This window comes from Hypomesus transpacificus, chromosome 7 (assembly GCF_021917145.1).
Source record: "Hypomesus transpacificus isolate Combined female chromosome 7, fHypTra1, whole genome shotgun sequence".
Lineage (NCBI taxonomy): Eukaryota > Metazoa > Chordata > Actinopteri > Osmeriformes > Osmeridae > Hypomesus > Hypomesus transpacificus.
In genome coordinates, this window is record NC_061066.1 from 8,717,666 (window position 1) to 8,736,726 (window position 19,061).

Sequence of the window (19,061 nt, forward strand, 5' to 3'; positions counted from 1 at the left end):
CCTCTCCAAGAGGCAGCCCTCCCCAGGAGGCACCCCTACCCAGGAGGCAGCCCTCTCCAAGAGGCAGCCCTCTCCAAGAGGCAGCCCTCTCCAAGAGGCAGCCCTCTCCAAGAGGCAGCCCTCTCCAAGAGGCAGCCCTCTCCAAGAGGCAGCCCTCTCCAAGAGGCAGCCCTCTCCAGGAGGCAGCCCTCTCCAAGGTAGGATCAGAGGCAGGAGCCTGTAAGGCTCCTCAGCTTAAAGGCAGCAAATAGCCCATCTCCCTGTGTGCTCCAGGTTATGCAAGACCCAGCAGCAGAGAGGACGGCCCTGATATAGCCTGCCTGTCTATCCCTCCACATGTCCAACTGGAGCTTTGCTGCTTTAAAAGGGAAAGCAGCAGTTAGCCAAGAACAGGTTGGAAATAACTCACTGATCCAGTGTGACCTTGAAGAACGAACATCAAAAAGATCCTAACCTTGTTATTAAACATGACAAAGACCGATGAGGATATGAACTGCATTATGTGCAGACACACACACAATTCTGGAAAATGTGAGTGAGTGGCCTATAACTGTAAGGGCTTGGCATGTCAGTTCATAGAGGAAGTGACTAGGATCAAATACAATCTTCTGTTTATAGCTCGGAGCAGGCCAGTCAGTGTAATCCACAAAGCAGTCATTATTCCTACTCATGCGTCTAAGTGAGGAGAGCATTTCTAGAAGAAATTTGGGCTTGGTTGTCCTCCACGTGAGCCTGCTCTGTTGAGCATGATACACATTCTTACTTTGAACCAGGCTGGTTTAAGGTTTTAGAGGAGAGCCCAGACAGAGATAGAAAAAAAGAGGCTACAATTTAAACTGTTAACCAGATGTGGCGGCGAGTGAAACAGACATACACGCGTTTTTTGTTTTACCCATAAACTGACCATGGCGTGCAGTCTACAGACATGATGTGTGTCACTATGTTGCCAATGACTAAGAACTATACGCTCAGCCCTTCAATTGAATAAACCACCACTATGACAAGTCAATTGTAGGCTGTTCCACAGTTAAATACAGTCAAATGAAATGATCGAACCAGACAGTGGCTGCTGTAAATATATATATATATATTTTTAAACACAGTAACCAATTGGCTGATAAGTGATACATTCACAGATCATTAGGCTATGGTTCCAGTCAGTCAGTGGGTCAGTCGGGTAGCAAAATGCGACAATGTACAACTGGGCAAGACAGAACTGAGAGTCAGACAAGCAGTCAGTCGGTCACGAACATGCACACACACACGTTCGTGATATGATAGCTAACATCGTCACCAAATAGCGGGTGACGCCGCATTGCTACGCGAGTATAAAATATATACAAAAACCTACAGTAGTACATTTAATCTATGACTTTGGTGTAGGTTCTCTGCTTTTGAGATTTAAATTGAGGCTAGATAGTTTGTTTAAATATATTTTAAAACACAGCCAAGTCGTGTAAACTGAGCAAAAATACAGTGTAACGGCACAAGCTACCGTAGCGAGCTAGCATAGCTAGCTCTGGCTTAATTAACCTAGTAGTTCATCATGACTTACCAAAGAAAATCATCCGTTTCCATTATTTTTGGTCAATCAACCATTTGCGATGAATAATTTAAAAACTTGTCTAGCAGTCTTTTTAACGTAATGGTTGGATGCAACTGATGTTTCAGCATTCTATCCAGATACAATTAACGTTACTGTAGTAGGGCGACAGATTTATAACACTCTACCTCAATCCTGCCATGGACTTGTTTTCAAACAATGCTTTTGTCCGCAAGCTAGCTAGCTAGCCAATGCTATACGAATGGAAACCTATAGTATAGCTCTATCTAGCTGGTTTACCAGCGAGCCCCCTGTGGATAGCTAGCTAGTGGTCCCGCTAACACAGAAGCCGAATGAGTCTAAATACACCCCTACATTGTCTCAAATAACCACTTTCTATGTCTTACCTGACTCTGTATTGTAGCGTTTTCAAGAGGATGGATACTTGGACATGGTCCGAACAGTTTACACTTAATGTAACTTGCAAGCCCAGTTCATTGTGTCAGAGAGATGCTTCCACTAGTTAGGGATTTTTTTTTTTTTTTTCGCTCAACCTCGACCGCGATTACTGTTGGTCGTGTCCAAAACCGAAATGAACTGTATATAGGGGCAAAACAATTTGATATTACCGTCTCCTGTTTTGTCTTCCAGCTAATGTAGCACTACACGACTGCATTCCTGCAAAAAAAGCTTAGTACAGCAGAATGTATTGTGCTACTATTTAGTTAATTCCTCAAAGGTGCAAAGGGTTTGTTTTATGAAACTAACATCAAATCATTAACCAATTACATTTATTTAGCACGGCATAATTCTACAAGGGACTGCCCCCTTCTGGCCAAAATTAATTATGACAGCGTCAATTTGTCACCGTATTAGGGGTTTTACGGTTAAACAAAACATATGACTGACACGACATGTAGCCAATGATCTCTAGAAGTTGACATCTCTGGCCAATAGAGATTTCCACTGGGCGTCAGTGTGGGTTTCTAGATTTTGTATGATCTGGGACATTACGATCCTAATGTCCGTTACCTACTAATTAAATATATTGTATCCCAATATTCCCTTCATATATCAGATATAGTTGCACAGACAGAGTTGTTTGTACGATACGTCGGTACGAGGTAGGCTTATTTGTTAGAAAACGCTATTGTCTAGCCTGTTATTGCTTTGCAGCTGGATGTGGTTTGGCTGCTGGGTCATGCTTCTGGCAAATCTGTGGCTAACGCCAGCGGTGTGTGGCTGGCTAGCTGGCTATGTTTATTATGTTTACAATGCAAATTATGTTGGATGAGGCGTTTTACTCTCAGTACACGACTGCGATTAAATACAGCATGCTATCCAGTCAGCAACAGCCATAGTATTCATAAGGTTAACGGTTGCTCCTAGCTAGCCTCAGTAGAATCCAGACAGACTGTCGTCTGGCAAAGTTGCAAGCTTGCATGCATGTATTTTCCACCGGACTCTACTCACTCATCCATCTCTCCTCAGGACCAGCGGTGTCTGAAACCAGAACAGACTCCTCCATCCTATGTTTATGTGGGGACACCGTCCGTAGCTGAGAGATGTCGCTGGCTCAGAGAGTTCTTCTGACCTGGTTATTCATCCTTGTCTTCCTCATCATGCTAGTGCTGAAGCTAGATGGCAAAGTCCACTGGAACTGGTTCCTTATTTTTCTACCTGCATGGATCTTCGACGGTATCCTTATCCTTATGCTCGCGGTGAAGATGGTGGGCCGGTGTAAACCAGGATACGACCCGCGAAATGGTTCGCCGGGCCTAAAAAAGAAGGTGTGGTATCTGGCAGCCATGCTGCTGAAACTGGGCTTCTGCTTGACGCTTTGCGCCCGGCTGGAAAAGCTGACGGAGGTCAAGATCACCCTGGTTTGCATCCCTCTCTGGAGCATGCTGCTGGGAGCCATGATAGAACTGGGTAGCAACATATTCCCTGACAGTAGAGACTGAGCCCAGAACGATGGTGAGGCCAGGGGCTGGGCTACGGCCAGGGCCGAGGCCAGAGCTGGGGCAAGGGCCGGTACTAGGAGGAGAGGTTGAGGCCGGATCTGTGGGTGAGACTTAAAGGAGGGCTTAAGGTTGGATGCTGATTTGCTTGGAAAATCTGCTTAATCCAGACTGTCGTAAAAACACAGTCAAAAGCCCAAGCCAAGTCCCTGACGAAAGGAGAGAACTCTTTGCTCTTTGCCATACATCTCTCTTCTGTCTGCATGTGCTAGTAACGCACAGCTGCAGAATGACACAGCTATGTGGCACCAGAGAGAAGGAGTCGTATCCATTCTTCTTAGATATCTTCAAGAAGGTGTGTTTGGACCATTTTGTCAAGAGTACATTTGTTATTTATATTGTCACGTGTGTGTCAAATGATTGTTATTGTTTTATGCGTTGTTAAGGAATAAAGTCATTGAGAATAGACATCTGGGATTTCATGTTTACTTCCTGTGTGACATCAAAGCAGTCGACACACTTGCAGCAGCTCTCATCTCACACAGCAGGACTTCTAAACTCATCGGTGCAGGATGGGGAGTGGGCGACGTGCATGAGGACCGCAAGGCCGGCCCAAGGCATAAGCAAACTAGGCGGCTGCTTAGGGCCCCCGTGGCCACCAGAGGGCCCCCAAGAGTACATTAAATTAATAATTTTAATTCATTAAATTAATTTATGTATTTTTAAAGCAACTCAGAGAGGCCCTCAAATCTGCTTAGGGCCCCATAAAGACTTGGGCCGACCCTGTGAGGACCACAGGAACGCACAGCCTGCCGTCAGATCCCTAAAAAGCTGTCAGATGTGTGAGACCAAATCAACCCAGATTACTAACACTAAACATTGAACCGTGTCTGCAGTCTAACCAGTGGCGGTTCTAGACAAATTTTACTGGGGGGGCCAAGGTGGGGCCAGTGTTTAATCAGAGGTCACATAAAAAAAACAGAAACAAATGATATTTTTCCCTCTTCCAGCTCCTCAGCTTTCTCAATACCTTGGTGTTTTTCTCACTTCTTTATTTACTGGGGCAAAAAAAGGCTGCAATGTCCCATCCTCGTTTCATGATGACTACTAAAAGAAAAACGTGTTAAAAAAAATAAAACAAAAAACATTATTCATTCAGCTCGCGGGGGCCACAGGGGGGGCCAGGGACATTTTTACAGGGGCACTGGCCCCTGTAGACCCCCTTGTAGAACCGCCCCTGAGTCTAACCCAAGACTGTACCTTCAGCGATCAAGCAACAAAAAACATGAGGCATTCAGGATGTTGAACCTTTTTATTAGCCAGGTTCATATTTAGGTAGAAATCACACTACAAGTTTCCTTACAAAACCTTTAATTACACAACAGTGCTGACAGCTAAAAGAAAAAACTACAAACCAAAACGGATATAAATAAGCTCTATGAAAAAAAAGTATATATATCTTAAACAATTCTGTAATTTTACAAAAAAATATATATGTTCATGTCAGCTCTGATAACATCAATGTTGACCTAAAAACGGAAAAATATATTATTCAAGAACCTGTTTGTGTGTTTGAGAGCTGTAGTCAGAAGGCCAGTGTCCCTGGCGTTAAGTGCCTTGGGTAGTTCACAGTAACGGACAGGCACTGAGGAATGTTACAAGCTACATCTGCTGTGTTTAGTCCCAGGAGGATAGGGGGGCTACAGTGGAGCCTTCCTTACATCATTACTGTACCAACTCAAACATACTGCTAACAGGTTCTCTCTCTCTGGTTCTTTTTAAAAGTATCTCTCTTCAAACTCTCTCACATTCACTCACTCACATTCACTCATTCACTCACATTTACATACACTTCCTTCTAGCTCTTTTATTCATCCTATCATATTAAAACATAATCCCAAGAGAAACTGAACCAATGAGCCGTAAAACAGTTCTGTACAAATCAGTATAAAACATCTTTTCTCTGTTCATGCAGTTGTGGATTGAGAGGTCGTGGAGACGGTTGAGCTTGGATGGGTAGGTGTGACAAGGATGGAGAGAGGAGGTGTGACGAGGAGGGAGGGAGGAAGGGGGCAGGAGAAGGTGGAGGTTGAGGGATGCGTGGAGGATGGGAGGGGTGTGTTGGAAGGAGGTGGTGGGTGTAGGCGGGATATGATGGATAAGCGAGGGGGGGGACGTGAGAGGGGTGAGGTTGAGAGCCAGGAGAGTACGGCGGATGCTGTAGAGTGGAAGGGAAAGGTTGGGAGTGAGGTTGTAGATAGTTGGAGGGGTGATGTTGATGGGGGTGGGGGAAGGGGGAGGTGTCTGTGTGTCCAGGGGGGACCACAGGGGGCTGGGGGAGGAGCCAGTGTTTGTCCCTGGGCTGGTCCAACCAGGGGCTCTGAGGCTGCGAAGCAGGGAGGGGAGCCTCAACATGGCTGGACGCTGCTGGTCTGGGAGGTATCAGGGAGGGGGGCATTGTCAACAGGGGGGAGCTGGCGTTTGTTGAGGGAGAGATACTGGGGGGGAGGGGATGGGGAGGGGGGACAATCGTTTGGTCAGAGGGAGAGGGACTCAAGGAAAGAGAGGAGGAGGGGTTGGAAGCTGTGGTTAAACTGGAAGAAGTGCTTTGATATTTTGAGCGAGGATGATGGTGTTGGTGTCTGTGATGATGATGCTGATGATGTCCTTTGGGCCTGCAGTCTTGTGACGGGGCTAGGGGTGTGGCCAGGGGCGGCGTCTCCAGTGAGGGGGTGTCCACAAGGTCCACTCTGCCCTCTGGAGGAGGGCCCCCCCTGTCTCTGTCCCTGGGGGGCTTGGGTCTGGAGTCTGTGGTGGAGGAGGTGGAGGGGGGAGGACACACAGCACCACCCTCGGTCTTCTGCTGCTTCAACAGTACCGAATGACTCCTCTCCACCCTCCGCTCCTCCTTTTTCCTCCTCTCCTCCTCCGCCTTCCTCTCTTCTCTCCTCTCCTCCTTCACCCGTTGCTTCTCAGCTCCCTCGCAGACCTTCCTCTCCTCCTCCTCCTCCTTCACCCTCCGTTTCTCCTTCTCCATCTTCTCCTCCTCCACCCTCGCCACCACCTCCACCCCCACCTCCTCCCTCTCCTCCCCCGGCTCGCTCCTCTCCTCCGGAGGGGAGCAGGGGCCCTGGTGGTACTGCCGGAGGCGGATGTGCCAGGCCAGGCTGCAGACGGCGGAGACGGTCTTGAACTGGTGCACCACCCCCCGGGGGATGTAGTAGATGTCGTTGTCATGGAGATGGATCCGGGCGTAGCGGATCCCTTCCCGTCTCAGCTGGTTCAGCTTGGCATCGTCCACCCACTGCACACACTGGTGGACAGAGACCACACACACACACACACAACCTGCGTGAGGGGGGGATACACACTGTGGTGCAGTACCTGGCTGGTCCAGCAGATGGCAGTGGTGGTCTGAGGAGGATCAGTTAGCTGGAAACATAGGACCATCCAGGACTGATGCCTGATGTCTGCTGTGTGATCTACAGTATCTTTTTGTTGGGAGTGTAACAACGTGGCATAGTGCCATGACAAGTGTGTGTGTGTTACCTGAGAGTGAGGTGTGTGTGTTACCTGAGAGTGAGGTGTGTGTGTTACCTGAGAGTGAGGTGTGTGTGTTACCTGAGAGTGAGGTGTGTGTGTTACCTGAGAGTGAGGTGTGTGTGTTACCTGAGAGTGAGGTGTGTGTGTTACCTAGACAGTGGTGTGTATGTGTGTGTGTGTTACCTGAGAGAGGTGTGTGTGTGTGTGTGTTACCTGAGAGAGAGGTGTGTGTGTGTTACCTGAGAGAGAGTGGTGGTGTGTGTGTGTGTTACCTGAGAGAGAGATGTGTGTGTGTGTGTGTGTTACCTGAGAGAGAGGTGGTTCATACAGGTCCAGCTGCAGCCTCTGGACCACATCAGGGAAGTCTCCAGCGTGGAAGCAGATCACGTCTTTGGTCACACGAGGAGGCTCAGGCCTACACAAACACAAACACACCCCAAAACAGCCCAGATCAGCATCAGACACACTGACCGTGCATAGTGGGCCATCTGTATGTGAGTATGAATGTGTGTGAGTGAGTGAGTGTGTGAGTGTGTGTGTGTAGTGTAACGCACCCCTCTCCACAGCGCACAGCCTTCAGCACCCCCACGGCGGCCGTAGTCTGCCTCTCGAAGCCCTGGCCGATGTGGTCGGCGTGCGCCCGCGTGCGGTCCTCAAACAGCATCTCCCGAGGTTCGCTAGCCCGCGGCAGGTACTGCAGGTTCTTGATCTCATTGGTTGACCTGGAGGAGGAAGGTAGGCAGGCAGGCACGACTATCAACAGAAGATAACTAACTATTGATTAACTCCGCTATCTAGTCCTGGACTCCTGGGTGGGGGGTTAGCATACATTAAACTCCAAACAGCACTCACTGTCAGAAACACATCTCAAGGCAAAACAGGGAGGGTGGAGGAGAAGAAAGGATAAGAGGAAGGGAGAGGAGGAGGAAGATTGGTAGGGGAGAGAGAGAGAGAAGGGACAAGATAGAAAAAGAGAAGAGGGGGAAGAGAGCAGTGACGAGGGAGAGAGGTAAAGAGAGAGGAGGAGGGGGACAAGGGGAGCGGTGCTGTTTAGTATGCAGTAGTAGACTGGAGGAGTCTGCCTGCCGTGATAAAGTAATGAATGCAAAGCTTGGCCCAACAGAAAGACAACCACAGCACTCCAGAGAGGGAGGGAGGGAAGGAGGGGAAGAAGGAGGGAGGGAGGGGGGGGGGGAGGGGAGGAGGGAGGGAGGGAAGGAGAGAGGGAGGGGAAGAGGGGAGGAGAGAGGGAGGGAGGGGGGAAAGAGGGGAGGAGAGAGGGAGGGGGAGAGGGAAGAAGGGAGGGGAGGAGGGAGAGAGGGGAGGAGGGAGAGAACTAGATGTAGAAAAACGACATGTGCCTGCTGCTACCAGAGAGCACAGGTCTAGTCAAGATCTCCATCTTTCTTGTTCCTCCCCTACCCCCTCCCTCTCCTCCCCCTTTAGGTCCCCCTGCACATGATCTATAGACCATGTGCGTTTCCTGCTCATACAGCAGCACCAGAGACTGTCGTCCCCCGCCCCCACACACACACACACCATATGGTTAACATGCTGTGAAGAGAGTTGTAGGAAGGAAAGCAGAGAGGAGGAGAAGGGGGGGAGAGTCCCTCTGGGTCCCCTCTCTCCTCCTCTCCAGGAACAGACAGAGAGCTCTTGTCTCCAGGCCTCACACAAGTGTTTCTGACAGCCGGCAACCACACCGCTAACTGACCAACAGACAGACAAGCAGACAAGCAGACAAGCAGACAAGCAGACAGACAGACAGACAAGCAGACAGACAGACAAGCAGACAGACAAGTAGACAGACAGACAGACAGACAGACAGACAAGCAGACAGACAAGCAGACAGACAAGCAGACAGACAAACAGAAATGTAACAGACAGATCAGCAGACATAAATAAAACAGACAGACAATAAACAGACGCAAAATAAACAGTCAAACAGTCAAAAACATACAAACAGCCAGAAGTCAACAAACAGTGGTGAAACCATTCCTTCCCATTAAGCTGTCCAGCACCCCCTCTCTCCTACTTTCATGTCAAAACAGATATATCATATTACTGTCATTAAAACGGACACATCCCTGTCTGCATTACAGAACAAAGGCACAGATGAGACATGATCAAACAGGATCTACAAATGTGTGTGTGTGCCCCAGGAGTAGAGGAACTTGGTGGATAGTGTGTGTGTAGGTCTGATGGCTCTCTCTCTCATCAGAGTGTTAAGAACAACATGACAGCGATCACAGAGAGTCAAGCAGGAGGCAGGGACACACACACACATGCAGCAGGATTCATCTGCTGCTCTGTCGCAGAGGAGACAATGACATAGTCAGAAACAGAGATGTGCTAATTGTCTAATCCTGGGTCGCACAGACGAGGCAGACGCGCACACACACACACAAACAAAAACAAACAAAACAATGGGTCATTTCTGGTTGTGTGTGTGGCGAGGCCATGACACGCTCTTTAAGGAGAACAGGGCTGGATATCTAGCCAGAACCAGGGAACGTTCTGCACTGGTGTAAAAACAGACTCTGTGTTTAAGCAGAACAAAAACTTAACCTGCAGCCAATATAAACACATGCACTACGGAGCCAGAATCCCCTCTGAGCCCCCAAATCCCTCAGTGCTTAGGTGTGTGCGAGTGAGAGAGAGAGAGAGAGACAGAGAGAGAGAGAGAGAGAGAGAGAGAGAGAGAGAGAGAGAGAGAGAGAGAGAGAGAGAGAGAGAGAGAGAGAGAGAGAGAGAGAGAGAGAGAGAGAGAGAGAGAGAGAGAGAGAGAGAGAGAGAGAGAGAGACAGAGAGAGAGAGAGAGAGGGAGGGAGAGTGTGTGTGTGAGTGTGAAAGCCCACCTTTTCCTTTTGAAGGGGGACTTTGGCATGTCAGCCACAGGGATCATCTGCTCCCCAGGCCGCACCCACATGATCGGCCCGTCGTCACTCTCCGTCGGGTTCTTCAGCCGCAGGCTGGAGAACGTTCCCCATGGCAATGTCCGCTGAGGGGTGAAAGAACAGACACGTTTAGCTCTCTGCTGGCTGGGAACTGCAGAGAAACACGGTCTATTCTCCCCTGCACTCGTGCAGAATCAGAGCTGCCCTCTGCTGTTGATCTGGTGAGTCCAGATCTTGGCTTTAGGACAGTACAGCTGCAACCTTCTGCCTTGTTCAATAAAAGGTTAAATCAAACGATGTAGCCTAACATCACTTGTGTTCCATTGTAGCCCTAACATCACTTGTGTTCCATTGTAGTCCTAACATCACTTGTGTTCCATTGTAGTCCTAACATCACTTGTGTTCCATTGTAGTCCTAACATCACTTGTGTTCCATTGTAGTCCTAACATCACTTGTGTTCCATTGTAGTCCTAACACCATTGTGACCTCTCACCTCCAGGAAGGGCGAGTCCTCCAGCATGCTGAGGAACTCTGGGAAGTAATCCCCCACTTCCTCGTCCACAGCGCCCACCAGACTGATCTGCCGCATGGCCCCCGCTCGGTACGTCCCGTGGGAGTAGGTTCTCTTCACCTAGGAACCACACAGAACACACAGGGACATGTCAGCACCTTAACTGAACCATGCAGGGCTCACACGGAACAGCAGGCGTCACAGCATTCAGATCCAGCTTCAGGAATGGGACCCAGAACAGCTGCCTGGTGGAGAGACAGTACTGCTTTGTTTGCAGCTGCAGTTATTCAAATGTTTTTCGTATGCAAGCCGAGACTGTGTGATAGCATCTAGTTTTCCTATGTATCTGGCCACAAGACCATTCAGGTCTACACAAGCCCAGGTGGTTTATCCAGCTCCAGGCTGTCAGACAGCATGGAGATCATGAAGAAGTGTAGAAAAGGCACATTTCCGTTTCTGTTTGGTACAGAAGTGAGCTGCCATGACAACAGAACACAGAGCCAGCTGATTAGTATACATTCCCCATTTCCTGGTAATGATCAACAAATTTAGGCTAATTAAGCACACACACACCTGTAGTGACCATGGCCTCATGTTACCTCATGCTGGGCAGTGGTCTGTTAGCACACACACACACACACTTACTTTGACAGTAATGAGCTCACTCACAGGTGCAGACCAAACACACACACACACACACACACAAGTGGCAGCCCTTGCGGAGGTGTCTGAGGACTGGCACTGAGCAGACACCCTGGGCTCTTCACAGGTCTCCAGTAAGAGACTCCCTCTTATTCTCTGTCCCCTAACCCCCCCCCCCCCACCCACCTCCTCCACCCACCCCCACCTACCTCTCTAAGACGACACTTCAGCAGGATGTATCAACCACCCCCCCTCCTCCCCTCCTCCATCTCATTCTCTCCTCCACCCTCTCTCTCTCTCTCCCTCCCTCCCTTCCCAACACTACTTCAGCCTGTAAGCCCCCCCAACCCCCTCCACCAGATGCTCATACCTCCCTTGTTGCTCCTTATGTTAACACCATTACAAGATGCGTCACTGTGTGCGGCGCCCCAGTCTGCCTTTTCCCCGGCCCTGCTTACATAACGCGGTGTTGAGCAGCAGGACATGGTGTACCGTATTATGACACGCCATGTGACACTCACAGCTCTCCAGGAGGCGCGGCACAGCGCCTCGACGTATACTGTACCGCTGTAAGCACTCGCGCTATTGCACTCCCCGCACTGTGTCTCTGAGGGTGAATCCATTACGGGGGTGAGCTCTGTGCTGTCATGGTGCTGCTGGGGCTGTTTCCGTGGCGGATGGGCAGGAGAGGGTGAGAGACTCAGAGACATGTTGGCTGGGCGTGTCGGCTTTCACGCATTGTAAAGTTTATCGAATTTCATGCTCCAGAGGCCCATATCTGAGATTTACCGCTGGACCGGAACAACTCCTCCCGTGAAGGAACACACACGGACGACCGGCACACACACACACGCACATATATATAGAGGAGAAGACAGACATACAAGCACACACACACACACACACAGTAGTAGAGCGGTAGACAGGAGGTCAGGGTTTGCAGAATGCTCGCTAATCAGAAGCAGGAGTGTGAGAATGTTATCACCTGTGACTGGCTGGTGAAAGCCTGGTGCAGAAACTCCCATAGCTCAAAAGGAGGTCGAGAAATAAAGAGAGATAAACAGATGGGAGAGAGAGAGAGATAGAGAGAGGGAAACACTAGGAGAGAAGGTGTGTGTTTGTTTGTGTGAGTATTTAAAGAGCCTGCTAAACCAGTAGGACATGTTTAACAGCACCTGGCTTGTCAAGGTCGGAGATGCAGACCTGCTTGCTGGCCATAAGGGAATACCCTCTAGCTACCACAATCTCCCTCTCTCTCTCTCTCTCTCTCTCTCTCTCTCTCTCTCTCTCTTTCTCTCTCCCGACCCTCTCCCCCCCCCCTCTCCATCTATCCATCTAGCTCTCCTTCCTCGTTCTACCTTCCCCCTCTCCATCTATCCATATCTCTCACCTCTACCTTCCCCCTTCCCCCTTTCCCTCCCACAGCCGGGCTCCTCTCAGAGAGATTAATATCACCCTCACTATCCTTACAGTCAGTGTGTGTGTGTGTGTGTGTGTGTGTGTGTGTGTGTGTGTGTGTGTGTGTGTGTGTGTGTGGGCTTCCCTTTTGTGTGTGTGCTTGTGTATAGCCAGCGTGGTGACAGCATCAAGGTGTTTTGTGTAACACAACGGAGGACTAAGGACCTTCCAGACTCCCCTGGATGGCTCATACTATACTACACACCTTCCAGACTCCCCTGGATGGCTCATACTATACTATACACCTTCCAGACTCCCCTGGATGGCTCATACTATACTACACACCTTCCAGACTCCCCTGGATGGCTCATACTATACTACACACCTTCCAGACTCCCCTGGATGGCTTATACTATACTACACACCTTCCAGACTCCCCTGGATGGCTCATACTATACTACACATCTTCCAGACTCCCCTGGATGGCTCATACTATACTACACACCTTCCAGACTCCCCTGGATGGCTCATACTACACTACAAACCTTCCTCACGCCTCATCCCAGAGAGACAGGGGGAGGAAGAGATGCAAAAACGAAGAGAAAGAAGGGGAGAGAAAAAGGGAGGCACTGCCAAATGGAAGAGATGTGTTCCACTTTTGGCTTTTTCTCTTTGTGGATGTTCTGAGATTTTCTGTTTAAATGAGGAAATAAAAATGTCAGGAAAAAAATAAACCTTCAGTTTTACAAGCATGATTGGAGGGTATGTCAGTCTTCCAAAATCCCAACTAAGCCACCAGTACGTGCTTCGATTTGAATCCATCTGTGTGTGTTTACCGGGACAGGGAGTTGATCTGGCAGAGCAAAAGTTCAAGTGAGTTGGTCCTCAAGTCTTTCCCACTTGGCCTCTCTCCCTCCCATACTCGCTCCCTCTCTCTCCCTCCTTCTCTCACTTCCTCTCTCCCTCTGTCTCTCCTTCCCTTTCCTCTCTCCCTCTGTCTCTCCCCCCCTCCCTTCCTCTCTCCCTTTCCTCTCTCCCTCTGTCTCTCCCTCCCTCCCTTCCTCTCTCCCTTTCCTCTCTCCCTCTGTCTCTCCCTCCCTCCCTTCCTCTCTCCCTTTCCTCTCTCCCTCTGTCTCTCCCTCCCTCCCTTCCTCTCTCCCTTTCCTCTCTCCCTCTGTCTCTCCCTCCCATACTCCCTCCCTCCCTTCCTCTCTCCCGTTGTCTCTCCCTCCCTCCCTCCCTTTCCTATCTCCCTCTGTCTCTCCCTCCCATACTCCCTTCCTCTCTCCCTTCTGCACTCCCATAGTCCCTCTCTCCCTCTCTCTCCCTCCCATACTCTCTCCTGGCCAGCCAGGAACCCAGGAAGAGAGGAGGAGGAAAGATGGGGGGAGCGGAGGAGAGGAAAAGGGCAAACCGACATCCCACAATGTGGCACAAGGCGGAAGAGGCTAACGCTAGCTACAAAAAGAGAGAGAAGAGGGAGAGAGAGAAATCTAGCAGCAACATCGGTCCTTGAGTTCACTCTCCCACTTCTCAAGCTGGCTGGAAAATGGAGTGTGTGTGTGTGTGTGTGTGTGTAGAAACAGAGGAATCTCCCTGTTCTGCAGTAAAAGCCACAGGCGCCCTTACTGGGAGCGAAGGAGAAACGGAAGTAGAGGATGTGTCATAGAAAGAGAGATATGATGGGTTCTGTCTCCTCTGTGACAGGATTGCATAATGTAGGCCTGACTGAGTGTGTGTGTGTGAAAGAGAGAGAGAGAGAGAAATAAACAAGTGTTGAAGGAGAGGGGGACTCTTGCCTGCTCTTATTCAAGCTGGACTTCTGCAGCTGTCCAGTCAGACAGTGAGAGAGTGTGTATGTGTGTGTGTGTGTACACAGTTTGGGCTGTTGCCACTAGCTGTGCTGAACACAGAGCCCTAGTGTCCAGACCAAACCAAACCAGGCCCTGACCAGAGCAGCAACAGCAACACAGCTATCACACACAGCTTGGTCCCCTCTCCATTTGTCTTTCTGCCTCCTTCATTCCCCCCCGTTTCCCTAACCCCCCCCCCCCCTCTCTCTCTCCTCCTCACTCACAAACTATTCTCAACTGAAGGTGTAGTGGAATGCTCTGCACATGAAAAAATATCAAATGACTTCAAGTGCCTCAGAGTGCTCTGCAAACAGCTGTAAAGTGGCAGTTTCAGCTAGCTGATGCAGGCATTCAGCCCTTCTAGAACATCCAAACGTTCTAGAACCCAGATCCCACACACAGATGTTAGCAGCTGCACTCTCGACTCCTTTCAGCTCTTTACCTTCCGACTTGTGGCGGCTCCACCACCTCCCTCCCTCTCTCCCTCTCTCCCTCCCTCTCTCTCTCTCTCCCCTCTCTCTCTCTCTCCCTCCTCCTCTCCTTCCTCCTCTCCCTCCTCTCTCTCTCTCTCTCTCTCTCTCTCTCTCTCTCTCTCTCTCTCTCCCTCTCTCCCTCCCTCCCTCCCTCCCTCCCTCCCCCCCTCTCTCTCTCTCTCTCTCTCTCTCTCTCTCTCTCTCTCTCTCTCTCTCTAAGAGGTGAATTCCTCCAACCTGTGAGTGCAGCTGTGCAGAGAAATACTGAACTGTCACCTCATCCTGGGTTCACTAGCCGCTCACAGTTCCCCCCGACACACTCCATGCCGTCTTTCACCAACCAGCAGCCACCAAACGCCGCTATGTCAAGGGTGTCAGCTGGCTGAGTGGTTAGAGAATCGGGTTAGTAATCTGAAGGTCGTCAGTTTGATTCCCGGCCGAGCAAAATTACGCTGTGTCCTTGGGCAAGGCACTTCACCCTACTTGCCTCGGGGGGGGCGGGGGGGAATGTCCCTGTCTGCTAAATGACTAAATGTAAATGTAACATGCATGCATACATGCACGTGTGCAAAAACCATGTAAGTGGACTGGTGGTTAATCATTCAGAGTGAGGTGGAAGTAAAGAACCAGTGAGACCAGATGTGATAGTGAGACCTAAGACGTGACACAAGCCACCGGTAAAGGAACGTCAATATTTCCGGGCCTAGACCACCTGTGTGTGCTGAGAGGTGTGGGCTGCTGGTTTGTGGTTAATGACATGTTGCTGAGTTGTGGGTGTTATTCAAGCCAAGTTGTTCTGTGATGGAATACCACATCGCCCTCCGCTTAATGCTACAGCTGAAATTTCAAACGGTTGTCCTTGGAGATATAGCTGGTTAATAGGCAAAGGTTTTTCTGCCTGAGACTAAATCAATAGCCCAACACAGGTCCTATTCCCTGTGCTCGTGTCCTTGTTTTCTTAACTACTTGGCAATCTCTCTTCTGTCTAGGTGTACCAGGACTTTCAAAACTGGTTTTATTTATTTACCAAGAAAGAAAATGATTCCCCAGTTTTATGGTTGTCTTGGTTCAGGAGATGTTTTCCTTCCACACGAAGCCTTGTTAGCTTGGGCTACTGTAAAAATAACAAAAAGCATAACACGAAGGAGTTGGAAGCTTGCCATTTGTGTCAATGGAGGTGGGCCTACTTTGTTTAACACAAACAGAAATACATGTAATTTTGTAGATTGTTCTAGGTCACCCATCTCTGGTGCTTTCCGAGATCAAGGGTTCAGTGTCTACCACAAATGAATGTTCTGTACAATAAGTATCAGAGAGCTAGATCAGGTCTGTTTGAGCCTGTTGGGGGGTTGTGTAGCGTGCTTGTTATGCAACACTAACTAGAAAGCTGCATGTAACATGGCAGTTCTGTCTGATAAAGTCACAACATAATGGTGATTCCACTGGCACAGCTCGGCCACAGCCTTGAGGCTGTTTACCCTCTGATACTGTCACTTTAGCTGCATGTAAGAGAGAGAGAGAGAGGGTGAGAGAGAGAGAGGGAGAGAGAGAGAGAGAGAGTGAGAGAGCCTTTACAACAAAAACTGAAAATTACCCCAAAGGTCAAGTGGAAGAAATTACAAAACGTTGAACCAGTTAAAATTCAGCAGGAGGGAGGGATGAAGGGAAGGAGTGAGGGAGACAGAGACTGGTGAAGGAGGGAGGGATAGATAGAGTGGTTAGAGACAGAGAGAGAGACATACAGACAGACAGACAGACAGACAGACAGAGAGAGAGGGAGAGCGAGAGAGAGGGGCAGTTAGAGCAGCTTCCTCTGCAGTGCCTCCTGTTCTACACCACCAGTATTCCCACATCCACCCCCTTTTTCATAACGCTCCATTTTCAGGGAAAAAAAGTGCGTTGCTAGGAAACTCGGGTGAATGTGTGAGTGAGCGAGAGAGAGAGAGAGAGAGAGAGAGAGAGAGAGAGAGAGAGAGAGAGAGAGAGAGAGAGAGAGAGAGAGAGAGAGAGAGAGAGAGAGAGAGCAAAAGAAAGGAGAATGAGAGAAAGAGAGAGAGTAGAGCGAAGAGGAAGTATGTGTCAGCGGCGTGCAGAAAAGAGCGGGAGAAAGAGAGAAGGGAAACAGCGTGAGGCTGAGAAGAATAATCCAGTGAGACGCTACAGCAGGCAGCAGCTCCAGAACTATACACTCACACACTCTGACACACACACACAGTCACTGACCCCACTGACACACTGCCAGCAACACTGACCCTCTCCTGACACAAGCTGTCTGGTGCTATACTACAGATACTGGCTATACTGGTGCTATACTATAACCTCTTACATTTACATTTACATATAGTCATTTTAGCAGACGCTCTTATCCAGAGCGACTTACAGTAAGTACAGGGACATTCCCCCCGAGGCAAGTAGGGTGAAGTGTCTTGCCCAAGGACACAACATTATGTGTCACGGCGGGGAATCGATCGGGCAACCTTCTGATTACTAGCCCGACTCCCTCACATCGTCTGCTAAATGACTAAATGTAAATGTAACATCTTACCCAGACTCTATACTACAGACCATAATAACATCTTACCCAGACTCTATACTACAGACCATAATAACATCTTACCCAGACTCTATACTACAGACCATAATAACATCTTACCCAGACTCTATACAACAGACCATCATCCCAAACTCTCTTACCCCACAAGGAGAAAGCCGATCAGCGTGGTCAATGACTCCCTCCCCTTCTGGCTCTGGTGCTCAGAGAGCTGCTGTAAACAGAACACCCCCCCAGAACGCTGGAGGTATGAAGAGTCCATTCAAGGACAAACTGCAGGGCACCAAGCACAGCAGAAACCTCTGTCCTGTCACACTGCCATCTCTCCACAGGAGCGCTTCTCTGCTAGGCTGGGGCCCTACGCCACGAAGCCTCGCGCTGCACGTTCCCAGCGGGGGACGGGGCCAGGTTAAGGGGCCCTGGAGTCCGCCCAGGGAGAGACTGGGGGTGCACCCCTACATGCAGACTCCTGGATCCTGTCCAGAACCCTGCCAGCAGGGTCTCCCTGGGATGAATTATAACTAACTGTTATCCTTCCTTCTTTTATTCTGTCTGTTGTTCTGTTTTTTTTCTGCAAGACAGAACAGACAGAGCATAGGGGACAGTGTGTGTGTGTGCGTGCATGCGTGTGTGCGCGCGCACATGTGTGTGTGCAAGCACGCATGTGTGTTAAAGCCCGACCGATAAAGGATTTTTTAGGCCGATATTGATACAAATATTTGGTGATTTAAAAATCCGATATTCCGATATATCGGCCGATAATTTGTACTTATTTTTTTATCCAGAAACGCGTAACAAAACAAACTGATTTCCATAACATTAGTTATTTGTAGTTTACATTTAGTCATTTTTAGCAGACGTTCTTATCCAGAGCGACTTACAGTAAGTACAGGGACATTCCCCAAGGCAAGTAGGGTAAAGTGCCTTGCCCGATGACACAACGTCATTTGACATGGCCGGGAATCGAACCTGCAACCTTCTGATTAATAGCCCGATTCCCTAACCACTCAGCCATCTGACTCCTGTTAATATTTCCTCACTAAAATAATCTGCAGTTTAAAAATAAACTAACTAACAAAAAGTATTCATTTATCGCCCATTATAAATGCCGATACCGATAGATTGGAAAATGCCTAATATCGGTATATCGGTCGGGCTCTAATGTGTGTGCGTGCGTGCATGTTCCTGGCTCGTAGATAATCACTCTCTTTGTAGAGACACTTCAGTTCCACTCCTGTGTGTTGAAGGAGGGGCCCAACAGCTGTTCCTTATACAGACCACATCCTCCCTCCGAACACACACACACACACACCAACACGTACAAGCATCTGTTTGAAGGACATCTTATAGCTGGCCAGGCATATTACAGAGGTTGAGTTTCTATTAATGAGTGTAAGAGCTGTGAACACAGCCAGCCAAGGAACATTCACCAATGCAGTGTCCTGTGGTAATAATCAGGCCATCCACATTACCAGACTGACTATAGCCCGCTTAGCACTCTGTTTGATATTCTGATTTCAGAAAACATTGTAAATACTAACAGCTTAAGAGGTGGCATATAATCAATCTGTAAAAAAATTACCTTTACTTTGTGTAGAAGAAAATTGTCAAAACAAATCTGAGTGTAAAATCAACTGTGGACAATCACAGATCAGCCCTCTCTAATCATCCAGTCACCCCCTAACTGT

At 49.1% G+C, this 19,061-nt stretch overlaps 3 protein-coding genes across 6 annotated transcripts in view; 1 reads left to right on the top strand and 2 right to left on the bottom strand.

Annotated features, from left to right (window-relative positions):
• The window catches only part of LOC124469280 (protein PHTF2-like), a 28,267-nt gene extending 26,185 nt beyond the window's left edge, over positions 1-2,082 (bottom strand). For 3 of the 4 annotated variants that reach the window (XM_047022454.1, XM_047022456.1, XM_047022450.1), the window contains exon 1: positions 1,951-2,082. The gene's annotated coding sequence lies outside the window, so the exon portion shown is untranslated. Of the gene's footprint in view, positions 1-1,555; positions 1,919-1,950 lie in introns of those variants that run through there. The other variant, XM_047022452.1, reaches the window with a different exon arrangement.
• A 956-nt stretch (positions 2,083-3,038) lies between these two features.
• LOC124469287 (transmembrane protein 60-like) lies at positions 3,039-3,961 on the top strand. Its single transcript, XM_047022465.1, has one exon. It carries the CDS (start codon positions 3,109-3,111, stop codon positions 3,505-3,507), a length of 399 nt encoding a protein of 132 aa, XP_046878421.1. The 5' UTR covers positions 3,039-3,108; the 3' UTR covers positions 3,508-3,961.
• An 841-nt stretch (positions 3,962-4,802) lies between these two features.
• LOC124469792 overlaps positions 4,803-19,061 on the bottom strand; it is a 25,063-nt gene continuing 10,804 nt past the window's right edge. The window contains exons 5-9 of the mRNA XM_047023288.1: positions 10,439-10,576; positions 9,906-10,048; positions 7,602-7,769; positions 7,354-7,462; positions 4,803-6,817 (exon numbers count right to left, since the gene is read on the bottom strand). Of these exons, the coding sequence (XP_046879244.1) occupies positions 5,447-6,817; positions 7,354-7,462; positions 7,602-7,769; positions 9,906-10,048; positions 10,439-10,576 (1,929 nt within the window). The 3' untranslated portion in view covers positions 4,803-5,446. The remainder of the gene's footprint in view (positions 6,818-7,353; positions 7,463-7,601; positions 7,770-9,905; positions 10,049-10,438; positions 10,577-19,061) is intronic.

Bases quoted from the DNA above. Each gene is read 5' to 3' on its own strand.
- LOC124469287 (XM_047022465.1), top strand. From the start codon at position 3,109: ATGTCGCTGGCTCAGAGAGTTCTTCTGACCTGGTTATTCATCCTTGTC.